The 13415-nt window shown below is 35.2% G+C and overlaps 1 protein-coding gene across 2 annotated transcripts in view; it reads left to right on the top strand.

The window, feature by feature from the left end:
* The window catches only part of KIAA1107 (AP2-interacting clathrin-endocytosis protein), a 36983-nt gene that overhangs the window by 6243 nt on the left and 17325 nt on the right, over positions 1–13415 (top strand). For both annotated transcript variants that reach the window (XM_002933795.5, XM_012962440.3), the window contains exons 6-12: positions 2216–2296; positions 3887–3983; positions 5277–5365; positions 6320–6422; positions 7147–7329; positions 8357–8494; positions 13210–13339. In XM_002933795.5, the coding sequence (XP_002933841.3) occupies positions 2216–2296; positions 3887–3983; positions 5277–5365; positions 6320–6422; positions 7147–7329; positions 8357–8494; positions 13210–13339 (821 nt within the window). The remainder of the gene's footprint in view (positions 1–2215; positions 2297–3886; positions 3984–5276; positions 5366–6319; positions 6423–7146; positions 7330–8356; positions 8495–13209; positions 13340–13415) is intronic.

Raw genomic sequence — 13415 nt, 5'->3', positions numbered from 1 at the left:
GTGGTTTGTCTGTGGGAGACAATCGGAAGAATCCATAAGGAGATTGATTTTTCTTGCAGCCTGGGTAAACAAGGCACACACCCCATACATGTTTTTATTATGAAAGTTTTCCACTTCTTGCCCTGGCTTTATCTTTATTATGCTCTACAGAAATGTAAAGTGGGAGATAATTTATTAAAATAGATTCACGCATTATACAACAACCCATCGGCCAGGATCCACATCAGTAACATTCTTTAGAGAAAAAGGGCAACTCCAGGGGTTAAACTTTTGCTTTTTAATCTAGCACTGGAACCCATAGCAATTTCTATCCTAAATGATGTAGACCAAAATAAACTCAGCATTTTCCCAGATGATGTTACATTATTTATCACTACACCATTAGTATCTCTTCTACATCTTTACAACATTTTGCATTAATTTAGTGTTACTTACTTACACTATTGTGCCTTACTATAAAACATGCAAAAATGGAAGCCCTCAACATCAATCTCCCACATGATCTTACTAAATTATTAACCCTTGATGTTAAATTTCAGTGGAACGCTTAGTATATTACTGTTTAGGTGTCAGATTGACCAAAACATTTGCTTTTCATTTAGAATAACCGACCCCCTCGTATCTTAAAAAAAAAAAAAAGTTAAAATATTACAAACTACTTCAGAAGGAGGCTTAGGACTTTCAAATTTATGGATTTCTGGCAGCACAGTTAGTACAGCTTCCATTGTTACATACACATTCTCCTCTATGGGTAAGTCTAGAAAATTGGTTTACTACTCCATATGCAGCAAACTCCTTGTGCTGGACACCCTTGAAATAAAGACCAAATATTTCTAGCTATAGACATTCTATTAGAAACTGGTATGCTAGTGTCCCAGAGTTTATTTTATGCTCCCTCCACATTCAGGTAGCTCCTCTATGTAATAAACCTTTATTTGATCCAGGACTCAGTAACAAACTTACTGTAAAAGGCTCTGCAACCTTTACCCTTTCTGGAGAGACTTGAATTACTTCTTATTGTATTACTTATGTTTAATCTGTTAAATACATAATGTTTGACCTTCCTTTTTTTTACTTTATCTGTTTTCTTCTAAAGACTTTTACAAATCTTGGAATTGAAACATCCGATATCCGTATCAGGCAGTGAACAAAACTCCCCAGTACCGGAACATTATAACACCAATGTGCCTATATGCAATAAAATAACAATATACAATTTCCTTTGACACCTGTCATATTGTACTGGAATGGTTAGTTAGTTAGTTAGTTAGTTTTATTAAATTGAAACAACAATGATGACCAGACTTTTTGCCTATTGTTGTTGCTGTTACAAAAAATGTATTTTTTTTTTTCTTGAGCTAAACAGGGTAATTGAAGATACTTTACCTCTCTTTCTTGCAAGGTATATATTACTAGTTACAAATAATTTCCCTTTATAATAACCTTCTGCTCTCAAGTAATTTATCTACCTTGAAAGCACCAAACATGGAGTAGCTTCATTTTCCCTGTTTGGCCACTTAAGCTATAACAAAGCCATATTGATTTTTTTTGTCCTCTAAAACAGGCAAAAAAGTATGTTCAGCACAAGCCCTATTCATTGAGCTCATGTTGAACAAGGAGTAAACTGCCCCTTTAAATTTTCAATTGTTAATATTATTGGTCTAAAAAAAAACCAATATCATTTGGAAAAAAGATGAATTATGTAAATTGCAGCAGTGATTACAAGAATATATCCTTTTCTTTTAACACTTCATGTGATAATTATATTTAAATCGGTGCACAATTCTGTCATGAATAGGACATATAACAAGATACCATAAGACCAGCCCATTTAATGAAGTGTTAATGTTTTTTTCATTTTAATGAGACTGTCCACCCAAAGAATGGAAAAAATACATAATGAAAGAATATGTAATTATAATAAACCTCTCAATATACATGAAAGAAACATTTTCAATGATTTAAATTTACATTGCATATGCAATAACTTTCTCTATAAGTTTTATTATTAACCCACCCCCACTGCTTGTTCAGACTACTAGTACCACTGAAACATGTTCTTGGCAGTCTGCTCCCCTTCAGCAAAAAGTTGCTTCCACTTTTTTTTATTTAGGTGGACTTACCCTGATAGTCAAATGCTTCCACAGGTTAGCATAACAACTGGTAAGAAATTGTGCCAAAAGGTTAATAACATACTGTTGTTATTATTTTGCAGAATCAACCAAATGGATATGATAATCATAATGCATTTCCTATATGGAGGAATAACAGATCTACCAAAAAATGCTGATCCTGGGTAATATTTTTCAATAGGTATTTAGGTGGTGTGATAAGAACTCTGTTTAATCACGCATAGAGGCATATTTATAACTGTGTGTAAAATGTTTTAAAGAAGAAGGAAAGTCATTTTGGCATTTTACTTCCATTAGATTGCCATTAGATTTGCCACATTAGTGACACCTAGAACAATATATTTATTCTGCAGAAACCATTACCATACCTGAGTAATCCGCTTTAGAAGCTTTCTCCGTTTGCTTAAGATAGCAGCTACCATTTTAAGTAGCTTCCTGCCTGCAGTCTAGTCATTATAGCTCAGATCACACATTCCTAAGGGAAGGGGAAAGGAGTTCTTAGCATTCTTATGGGAGGGGGAAGCAGGAGAGAGGAAAGAACTGTGCAGACTCTGGCCACAGGAATTAAGGATTTTTCTGAGAGAGGGAGTCAGACACTGAAACATCATGTTTACAAAAAGAGACGAGAAATCCTGTTTTTCTTTTGATAGAGGAGTAAGTGCAGCATTACAGTGCTTATGGCTGTATTTACATAAACCTTTCTGATAAAGCTTACTTAGTTTTTAGCTTTCTTTCTCCTTTAAGTCGTAAAACATGTAAAAGTTGATTTACAAATAATTTATAATGCTCTATTTTGTATTTAAGGGTAAATTAACACAAAACAAACCCAATTTCAAACAGTTAACTGGCTTAAAAAGGTGTAACCTATGAAATTATTGGGACAAATTCAGGTGGAAAAGAATATATGGAGTAAAAAGTGGCATAACGTGCTGCTTTTTGTTTTTTTTGCAGGGTTTTTTCAGGCTAACATTTTTACCCTAGAAGTTTATACTCAACTGCACATTTGCATTAAATCATTACGCAGTTTAATAAACTTACCTGTTTTTACATGGTTATACCCCGTTTTGAAAGTGGAAACAAAAATGGTTTTATAACCCTAATTTTGAAACAGCCTTTTAGTGCTGTTGAATTAATTTAGTTAGTTAATTAATTAATTTACAGTTGATGGAATCCCATATCTAGAAACCTGTCATCTAAAAAGCTCTTAATTATAGGACGGCCGTCTCCCATAGATTCTCTTTAAGTGCTTAATTCAAAATTCATAAATTTCTTAGTTCTTTGTACTATCTATAACTTCATTAGTCATATTTGTGACCTTTATTAGGGTTTTGAGGATCACAACGGTGGATATTATCTTTGAGATGCTATATATATATATATATATATATATATATATATATATATATATATATATATATATATATATTTATTTATTTATTTATTTATTTATTTATTTTTTTTATATTTTTTGGATGTACTTGCCCTCACCAAGATTACATGGCTAGGGGATAAGTATCCCTAGGAAGGGCTCAGGGGTTTACTTTTTTTGTATTGTGTTGAATCTGCTCAATACAAACAGAATGGAATATTTTTCTCCCTTTGTAGGAGCTTTAACATGTTTGAAAAGGGACCATAATACTTTATCAGCAATATAAAATACAGATAAAATTGTTGTTAAACACCTGTAATGCTAGTCCCAAGTGTCTGCTTGTTTTGTTTAATCTAAATAATAAATGACCTGTTTTGTCATCCAGCCACATACTCTGTATTGCCGATATGTATGGATTAGAGGGGCTGAAGGCAGTTGCCATTTATGTTTTGAGAAGAGACTACTGCAAATTTTTCCTCAAGGTAAATCTGTGTTGCAAGCATGTATTGTGTTTTAAGGTTGCTTTTCATCAGATAACCTTTTGAAGTAAGCTTTGTAGCATCCTTAATTAAAAAAAAAAAAAAAAATGCTAATTGATAAAGATTCACGAACAAAACCTTTTATGGTTTCTGGAATTTCTTGCTACTACTGTTCTCTTGATTAAGCAATATCAGGAGAATTTGCATAAATAATGTTGCTTATCAGTAATGTTCTTGCTTGACAGTGCTTGCTCTGTCAAGAAGCATGGCTTATATAGATGCAAGTTTTAGTAGATCTGGTGGGCATTTCAGGAGCTATGTGTAATAGCTTGCTTTATGCACTTTAGATAGCTTTGTGTGGCAGTGCTGCTTTTTACAGAAAAGAGAAAAATTCCAGAGCTTGCATTCAGCCTGTAAAAATAGATTTGAGGAAATGAGTGAGAATATAGTGCCACACTGTACACGTGCCACATCAAGCCCACTCATTATTCCTAAGTAGCCTACTGCCTTATTGTTCTACTAAATATTATGACTGAGCCACATTTACTTACCTTTACTAAATCAATAGTGAAGCAGATAGGAAAGCTTTCAAACCCTAGCCAGCCAAGGAATGCCTGTGGGGAAATACAAGAGGCTGAAAATTAGCTAAAAGCAATAATGGACCATAGTTCAGTTTGTTCATAAACATGGAAAGAAATCATTTCAGTTCAGTCTTCCCCATGTTGTATCTTTTGACCAAGTACAAGAAAAAAATTGCAGTACTTGGCCTTACCTACAATACTTTGTCCTACAATAATCTTTTAGAAGAGAAGCAACCTATGAGTATAAAGGATATCCATTAACTGCACAATAACCAGCTCTTTAAAACATAAATATTTTGTTGTTGCAGTTCTACAAACAAATACAATTATACAATACAAAATCATGCAATTGCAAAAGAGTTTACAAATTGCTAATGCAACAGCAATAAAATAGGCTAAAAACTACTAAAAGTAAATCTTAATATTTCTGGAACTCATATTGACAATAATAGGAGACAAAAGATCTCAAGGTTTTTATAACTAAAGTTTGTCTCTGGATAGCATTCTTTTTATTTTCCACCAGAAACGGTAAGTAATGAAAGTACTGCAGAAATAATTTTTGTAAACAGATCCTATGAACAACAGTTGTTTAAAGTTAATTCTATTTTGTACTGCATGACCTCATTCAATTTGATGAACCTGTAACAGATGACTAATGTAACTATTCTAATTTCATTAAACTACTATAACCTTTTTTTTTTTTTTTCCATCTCAGCCTGTTGTTGGAATGCAGCAGTCCGTACTAGAATGTCTGTCCATTGCTCATTCTTTGGGAGAGGAACAATTGTATATTGCCTGTATGAGGTTAGTTAGTAAGCATTAATGTAATCTAGCCTATGTCTAATTAGATGTACAGACAACTGTGATTTAAACTTGAAAATACTGTTAAATAAAATATTATAATAATGCAACAATCAAATTTTGTTGCAGTTCAGTCTTGCTGGAGCTTTGCAGTAGTGAGTTTTACCAAGCAGTAATCTTCTGACCCAAGTCACCAGCAAGGTCCTAGTGATTACTTTTAGGGCCCATATGTTTTGCTGCCTGCCAAGCACCGTGTGTTAGTGCCCTATGGCTAAGCCTCCACAGGTCTGGCTGCATTAGAATTAGAAGCTGTGATCTTTCCTACTGAGCCAGTGGAGACTTTGGTAACAGGCTGTGTTTCAGAGCTCAAAACTGTCTGCTGTTGCCTTTATCCCAGCAACAAGAGCACTTGGATTTTCAAGAGCTTTGGCTATCTTTTTTCTTGTTAGCTTTGAAGAATATTGACATTATTTCTATAGGGATAGCTGTGACTATGAGGTGTATGGCTGCTATATCATTGTTATTCTACAATTGTCTAGTTAGATTAGGAAAGTAATGCTCTTTAGTTTATTATACCATAACAAAGTGCTGCCACAATGTAATTCTTTTATGTGACCCACATAAAATGTACGTCGTTCTTTGTCTTTTTTTTAGCCATTGCTCTACCTGTTTGCCTTACAAGGCCTTCTCTAGCTATTAAGTAAAGTCTACTTTTATCCACCAATAATTAATAAATAAAAGGTAATTAATAAATAGCTAATAAATAAAGTGGAATACAACATAAGTTTAGGGGCAGAAAAGCTATCTGTGCTTGATACCTTAAACTGTTTAGATTAGAGTTGGTAAGCCACAGGCCCTACATACTACCAACCTTTTACATTTATAGATCTATATATATATATCTTAGGTGTAGGTAAAGTACATTAATACATCTAATTTATTGTTTCTCCACATTAGATGGGTTGAAAAATATTTCGTTAAATGCTGGTCTGAAAGGAGCTTTGCCAGTTTACAAACTGAGCTACAGAAAAATTGCTTTGTATATTTGGTTCAGTCACTAGTAAGTAAATGCACTGCAAATATTTTTTTATCTTTGGGGTATATTTTATCATGTTGTGTAAAAAGTGGTGTAAAACATTATCGGTGATGTTGCTCATAGCAGCCAATCAGATGCTTTGCTTTGGTTTTCTAACTGTTGAAATCTAATCGCTGATTGGTTGCCCTGGGCAACAACACCAGTAATGCTTCACAGCATGATAAATATACTCCTTTGTGTCTTATGTGGGTGTATGCTGGTAGTTTTGATTCATAATTGTTTGCACTTTTAAATTAGTGGCTATTATCGCTGCAAATGGATGCGTGCTTAAATTGTGTCACTGAGATTTGAGACCATTTTGTTCTAGATATGTTCTGCAGAGGCAATGTTCTGATTCTGTAAAAGAGAATGACCAATATATGCTTTTTTATTAAACCTAATTTAATGATAGGTCTATTAAGTGTTGTAAAAGTTCAGGAAAGCTGAAGTCTACTAAAGGTTTTTAATTTTACTTCAGCAGAGGAATCCTTATAGCAGCTGTGAAACATTGGGATAAATACAGTTTGTACCAGGGCAGTTTCCCATAGCAAATCAGTCTTCTAAAAGTTAGAAAAATCTAGTTGCTGTAGGGAGCTGTACTGGTACAGTGTAGTACTTGTCTTTAGTAAATCAGCCACAACAGCACAGGCCTAGGAAAATTAAGTAACCTTAGAGTATATTTTCCTTGTAACTGGCTTTTGTACTCCAGTCTTACAGAAATGCTGCATTAATTCTGATGGAAAGTGAAAAACTTCTCAGCTTACTTCCCAGTGTAAGATGGGCTGAAAGGGCCACAAATCTGGCATCAGAACTTAAGGAAGCATGTGTCCAGTACATAGTGGCACATTTTCCACAGATTATAAAGACTGAAAACTTCTTTGGTTTGTTACAGGTAAAAAGGCAAAATAAAAGCAACCATCTCTGATTCTCGTTTATCCTTAGTTTTGTAAAAAATATATTGATTTGGTACAGGTGTCATATTTGGACCATTCCCTTTATTAAGTATTTATAGTAAAATCAGTATTGGAGGCAGGGGGTATGGCAGGCCATAAGAGAAGCCACAAACAAAGGAGGGCAAATGGGCACCAAAATAGGGGAGAACAGAGCACTCTGGGGGTAAGCGGGCAAGTCTGCTCTGTTCTGATTGGTTGCCAATTCCTTATGGAGAACTGAAGCACACCCTAGATATGAGATTCTTAATTGAAAAATGCATGGCAGTTACAACTTACTAATGGCTCACCAGTTGTTCCAGTTGTTTTTTCTATAGGCTATAACAGCACAGCACTAAAACTGATTGCTACTCGATGGGAAAGCAATCTGGGGAAAGTAGTGGTGTTTTGACTGGCACCACAAGAACTCCTTATCAAAATGCAGTCTATATTATGTCCCTTAAACAGTATTTTACACTCCAGCCACTGACACATTTATTCCTATACATTCTAAAATCTACAGTGCTGATACAAATGTCCCAGCATGCCACAGCTGTAGATTCTACTTTTCGGGGTTATCTTTGATCCGTGCGACATCACTTTGATGTATGCCACACAACACGCATGACTACATTAAAGAGCCAACCGGAAAGGGTAAAACCAAACCTTGCACTGTGGCCGGCAGGAATAGTTATGTTTGTTAAAGCTGATTAAAACTAAAACTAGCTGTGTGTTTGCCATGCTTACTGGCACTAATCCAAGCAATTTTGTTGTGGGTTCCAAAGGGGATGAAGGAATGTACAGTCATGCTCTATCAGGCCCTCTGGATACCAAAGATACTTTCATTTCAATGCCTCTTTTATCTACTGTTCTGTATAGTCTATAATATAAAGTAGAGGCCTTTTTTCTTTTTACTTTTGCTATAGCAAAATATCTTATGTTTCAGTTTTTAGAATGACATTAATAAATGTGTATTTTTCCTCCATATAGGCTCAAGGGATGAGTAACAGACCATATCTTTTAGAACAAATCTTTAATGGAATTGAGAAAAATATGTCATTTCAGAATTGCTGTTCTCTGTTTTTGGCTTTGGATGAGTTATTGGATTTGGCATCAAACAATGAAATGGTAAATACTTTTCAAAACAAAAATGTTATATTTTCAGTAGCATAAATTGACACAAGGCTGTTACCTGCAGCTGAAAGAAAGGCACCTTCATCTTAACCCTTGTTGATACAAAACTGATCATGCACATAGATGCACAGATTTTACTAATGTGACCTATTGTCCATGCAATTCCAGGGTGCTTTTTGGTTGATTGATACCAGTGTGATTTCACCACAGATGATCATTAAAATGGGAGCCTTCACACATGCAATAATGATGTTCAATTTCTTTGGAAACTGACTAAATTGTATGACAAATTGTGCCTGCTTTAGGTTAAAGAAAGAGTAACGCCAAAAAATAAAAATATATCAAAGTAATTAAACTATAATGTACTGCAGCCCTGCACTAGTAAAGGTTGCATGTTTGATTTAGAAATAATACTATAGTTTATAAAATATCCTGTTGTATAGCCATGGGGGTAGCCATTCAAGCTGGGAAAAAGAGAAAAAGCACAGGTTACATAGCAGGTAACAGATAAACTTTGTAGATTTCAGAGGTATTTTATATGTTATTTGCTGTGTAACCTGTGCCTTTTCTCTCTTTTTCCAGCTTGAATGGCTGCCCCCATGGCCACACAGCCGCTTATATATATAAACTATAGTAGTGTTACTGAAGCAAACATACCACTGCTACCAGTGCAGAATGACAGTACATTTTATTTTAATATATTTTTATTTTTTAGTGCTACTGTTCCTTTAAGAACAATTCCCAAGCAGTAGAACTAGAGCTAAATCTTCACACATAGCCTCAAAGAACTGGTAGAAAGCATATTACATATTATAATGTGGTAGAATTTTGAATTTACTTAGTAAGGGCATAAGGTGTCAACCTATGTGTGAAGGTTCTGCTCTAGTTCTACTGCTTGGACATTTTACTTCTTAGGGAAAATATGTATATTAAGTGCAAGATCATAGTCTGACTGTAGAAATGTAAGTAGGGGGTAAAATCAGTCAGGATACAATGAATCCCTGATTAATGAGTTCTTCAGAAAAGATTCAGCTGAATACCAACCCAGTTCTGCATATTCGTATGTGATCAAAATTAATTAGAATGTCATTGGATGAAAAACATTTGCCTTGGGTTGTCCAGAGATCTAAAGTCACATGACTGTAATGGATTGAATTCAGTTTTGCTAAGCATGCAGGATTCAGCCAACTCCAGATCTTAAGGTACTAAATGGATACATGTATAAACAAATCTTCCTTTAATTCCAATATAAATGGTAATGTGCTAATATAAGATGACATCTAACTGTAGTTGCATATAGCTGTTGTTAGCTTGCACTGTGCTAAAAACCACAGCAACCTACTTTTTAGCCCCCAGCCCAACTACCACCGAAAATATTGTCACTGCGTGCCTGTGCAAGAGGAAGAATGAGAAGGGCTGCTATATGGAACTGCAATAATAAAAATGTGCTTTCAGAGCTATAGGATTTGCACTGCATAGTAGTACAGGACAGCCTTGTAGCACTGAATCGGATTCATTTACTCACAATGTCAGCAGATTAACAAATACATTATCTATGAATTCTTGCTATTTTGAATCTATGCAGATTTTTAGTGCTGTGAATTTGAATTAATTTAATTGTTCTGCTTGTTGTACATGCATTCCGCTATTAGGTTCTGTAAGAGCTGTCACTATCATTTACTTCCAGTTTTCATGCTTGTCTACAAGATCCACACATTTATGCCCAGAAAAGAGACTTTTATGTGGCACTTAAGCAGCAGGGCACCTCTGCAAACAACATTTGCTAATTGACACTTGCTATTCTTTTTAGAAACTGTACATTATTCAAATGACTGTTGTCAGTGTCCCAGTTATTTAAAATGCATCTTAAAGGTGCCCATAAACTGGACAATCTTCTACTGTATCCATCCATTTGACCTGCAGGCTAAAGGGGCGGATATGGTATGAGTGGCCTTGCACCTGTTCCCACTGTTGGTGATATAGTTAAACACATGGGTGCTGACCTTTTCAGATTCATATATACTCATTTAAAGTCTTTTCGAGCCTTCTCCTCTTTTTTATCTGCTCCAGGCCAGTCCAAGCGAAGTGTGATATTTATATCAGTAGTTTTATATAAGATGAGTTAGAGCGGACAACATATGATATATACATAATGTAAGGTTGCAATATTTAAACATGGCCCACCACAATGCATTTTCTATAAAGAAAAATTGTTGGCATGTTTGCACGCAACCTGACAAACGACACACCTCGTAATACATGAGTTTGCAACCATCTGCCTTGCATCTATTTTTCCTTTTTAAAAGCATCTGTTGTGGGTACTATAAAATGCAGTCATATGGTTGTTACCTCATTCTTTTGATACCAGCCACTTATGAACTCCATATGCTGCATGAATAATTAAATCCGTTCTAATGCATGATAATCTCAGCATGCATTGTCTCTTCTGCTTACTGATTAACCTTTCACTATTTGTATTGGAATGTATGTGTTTCATACCAGGGAAGTATTAAAGGGATGAGATAGCTCTACCTTTGTTTTTTACAGAAATCCCACTATATACTTATAATCCTATTAAAATGCACTTATTAAAAGTTCATCCTACTGAGCTATGCTGAAATATATGCAAGGGGAAAGGTAGATTAAAGGGATGTGCTGTCATAGTTTTAAATGCATATTTGCAGTTTCTTTTATTTAGTTATCTACGTTCACTGCTGTGCTATAACCTTACCAATATAACCAGTGCACTTTTTAAAATGTAAAATGCAATTCAAATCAATTGGCTCACAAGTTGAAGTTGATGGGAGGAGGTAAAAGCTTAAAGGGATGACTTACCTTTACTTTAAGTGTGATATTGATATTGATATTCTGAGACAATTTGCAATGAATCTTAATTTATGTAATCTTTAAGTATTTTTTTTTGTGTGTGGCTTTTCAGTTATTTAGATTTTTGTTCGGCAGCTCTCCCAGTTTGATATTTCACCATTTATCTGTTTTTTTGGGTCTTATTTACCTTAGCAACCAGGCTGTGACATGAATAAGAGACCGGAATATTAATAGGCAACTGACTGGACTGAATAGGAAGATAAGAAATTAAAAGTAACAAAAACCATAAAATTTTAGCCTCAATACGAGAAAAGGGTCTCCAAAGATTAAGGTAAAGCACATATAGAAACCACAAAAAGAAATGAACAGCACAAGAGCCTTTGGGAGTGCCACATATGGGCCACAGTGATAGCTTTTTCAGGGTAATTTTTATAATGTAATTCAAAATAATAATTAAAAATAATATTTCGTATTTATTGTATCTATTTTTATAATACAGGTATAGGACCCGTTATCCAGAATGCTCGGGACCAAGGGTATTCCGGATAAGGGGTCTTTCCGTAATTTGGATCTCCATACCTTAAGTCTACAAAAAAAATCAATAAAACATTAATTAAACCCAATAGGATGGTTTTGCATCCAATAAAGATTTATTATATCTTAGTTGGGATGAAGTACAAGGTAATGTTTTATTACTACAGAGAAAAAGGAAATCAGTTTTTAAATTCTGAATTATTTGATTAAAATGGAGTCTGTGGGAGACGGGCTTTCCATAATTCAGAGCTTTCTGGATAACGGCTTTCCAGATAAGGGATCCTATACCTGTATATGTTGACAATGAACTGTTCCAAAGGCATGCACACTGTTTGGGGGTATATATATATATATAATGTATAACGGTGAAAGTTCAGAAGTGAATAGAGAGCTGTGACCTTTTGATAAATTTGCCCCTTTGAGTGAGCTCTCACAAACAGTGGCTGAACTTTAGCAGAACGAATGTAACCCTGTAAGTGCTGAGTTCCACAAATAATATCTTATAACTGGATTTATATTCTAAGATCTACTTGATTGGCAAAAAGTGGGTCTTTGCCTAATTTTGTCATCCTGGTTTGGTCCCTGGGCCAGTGATCAGGGCACATTATAGGCCTGTGCAGACCAGCCCAGACTGCATCCATGGCCCAGTTCAGTCCTTTATTAATGGCATTTCCCATTCAGCGTGATTGGTAATTGGCAGGCACCATTGTAGGAGAAACACACGAGTTGGAGGAGGCTGGTTTGCAATATCAGCCTTTGTATGATTTATACACTTGCAGGGTTAACTAGCTTTTTCTACTGATGGCACACATGTAATGCTGAGGACCATTCTCTTCACATTTAGTAAATTATATACACCAACACATTCTCATGATATTGTTTTTTATGGCAGCATTTGCTGTGTCTGGTGCATTATCCCACTGCTCTGTAAAATGAAAATGTTTATTTTTGTCTGTATTACTAAATGTGCTACGAAAATACATGTTCTTGCTTAGTACCAGAAAGCTGCTGAACAGAATTTCTGAATGCTTAATCAGATCCCTAATTGTCCCCTAGAGAATTTGACTCTGCAGTCAGCTGTCTAGAAGCCTCCAATGAAGGAAATCATGTTTGTTTAAGATGGCGTTTTGCTGTCTGGCAGTACACAAGCAGCTGCATGCTCACACTGGCTGTAATATAATGGTGCAGAACGGCAGGCATTCATAAAGCTCATACAGCAGGCGATCATACAGCCTAAGTAATGACATCACTGATATAGCTTAGGGAGTAAGTAGATTCTGAGAAGAGTAATGACTAGTTGCCATGGAAATGCAGATCTCACCAGCTGCTGATTTGTTGCTTGAACATAGGGTTTTACGTGTAAGATACAGGCTCTGCGTGATAAGCTGTGGACCTTCCTGGTTCAGTCTTTTTATGCTGTACGGCACTCCGAAGGGTGGAAATTGATGAGGCCAGAACATCAAGAGAAAATAGAATCAGGTTTGTTTGTTACCTTGTTCAACATTTTATATTTTACTGTGGGTTTCTGTGGCTTATTTTCAGGTCTGTGTGATAT

The sequence above is a fragment of the Xenopus tropicalis genome, chromosome 4 (assembly GCF_000004195.4).
Source record: "Xenopus tropicalis strain Nigerian chromosome 4, UCB_Xtro_10.0, whole genome shotgun sequence".
Classification (NCBI taxonomy): domain Eukaryota; kingdom Metazoa; phylum Chordata; class Amphibia; order Anura; family Pipidae; genus Xenopus; species Xenopus tropicalis.
This window is presented reverse-complemented; position numbering and strand designations above follow the sequence as displayed.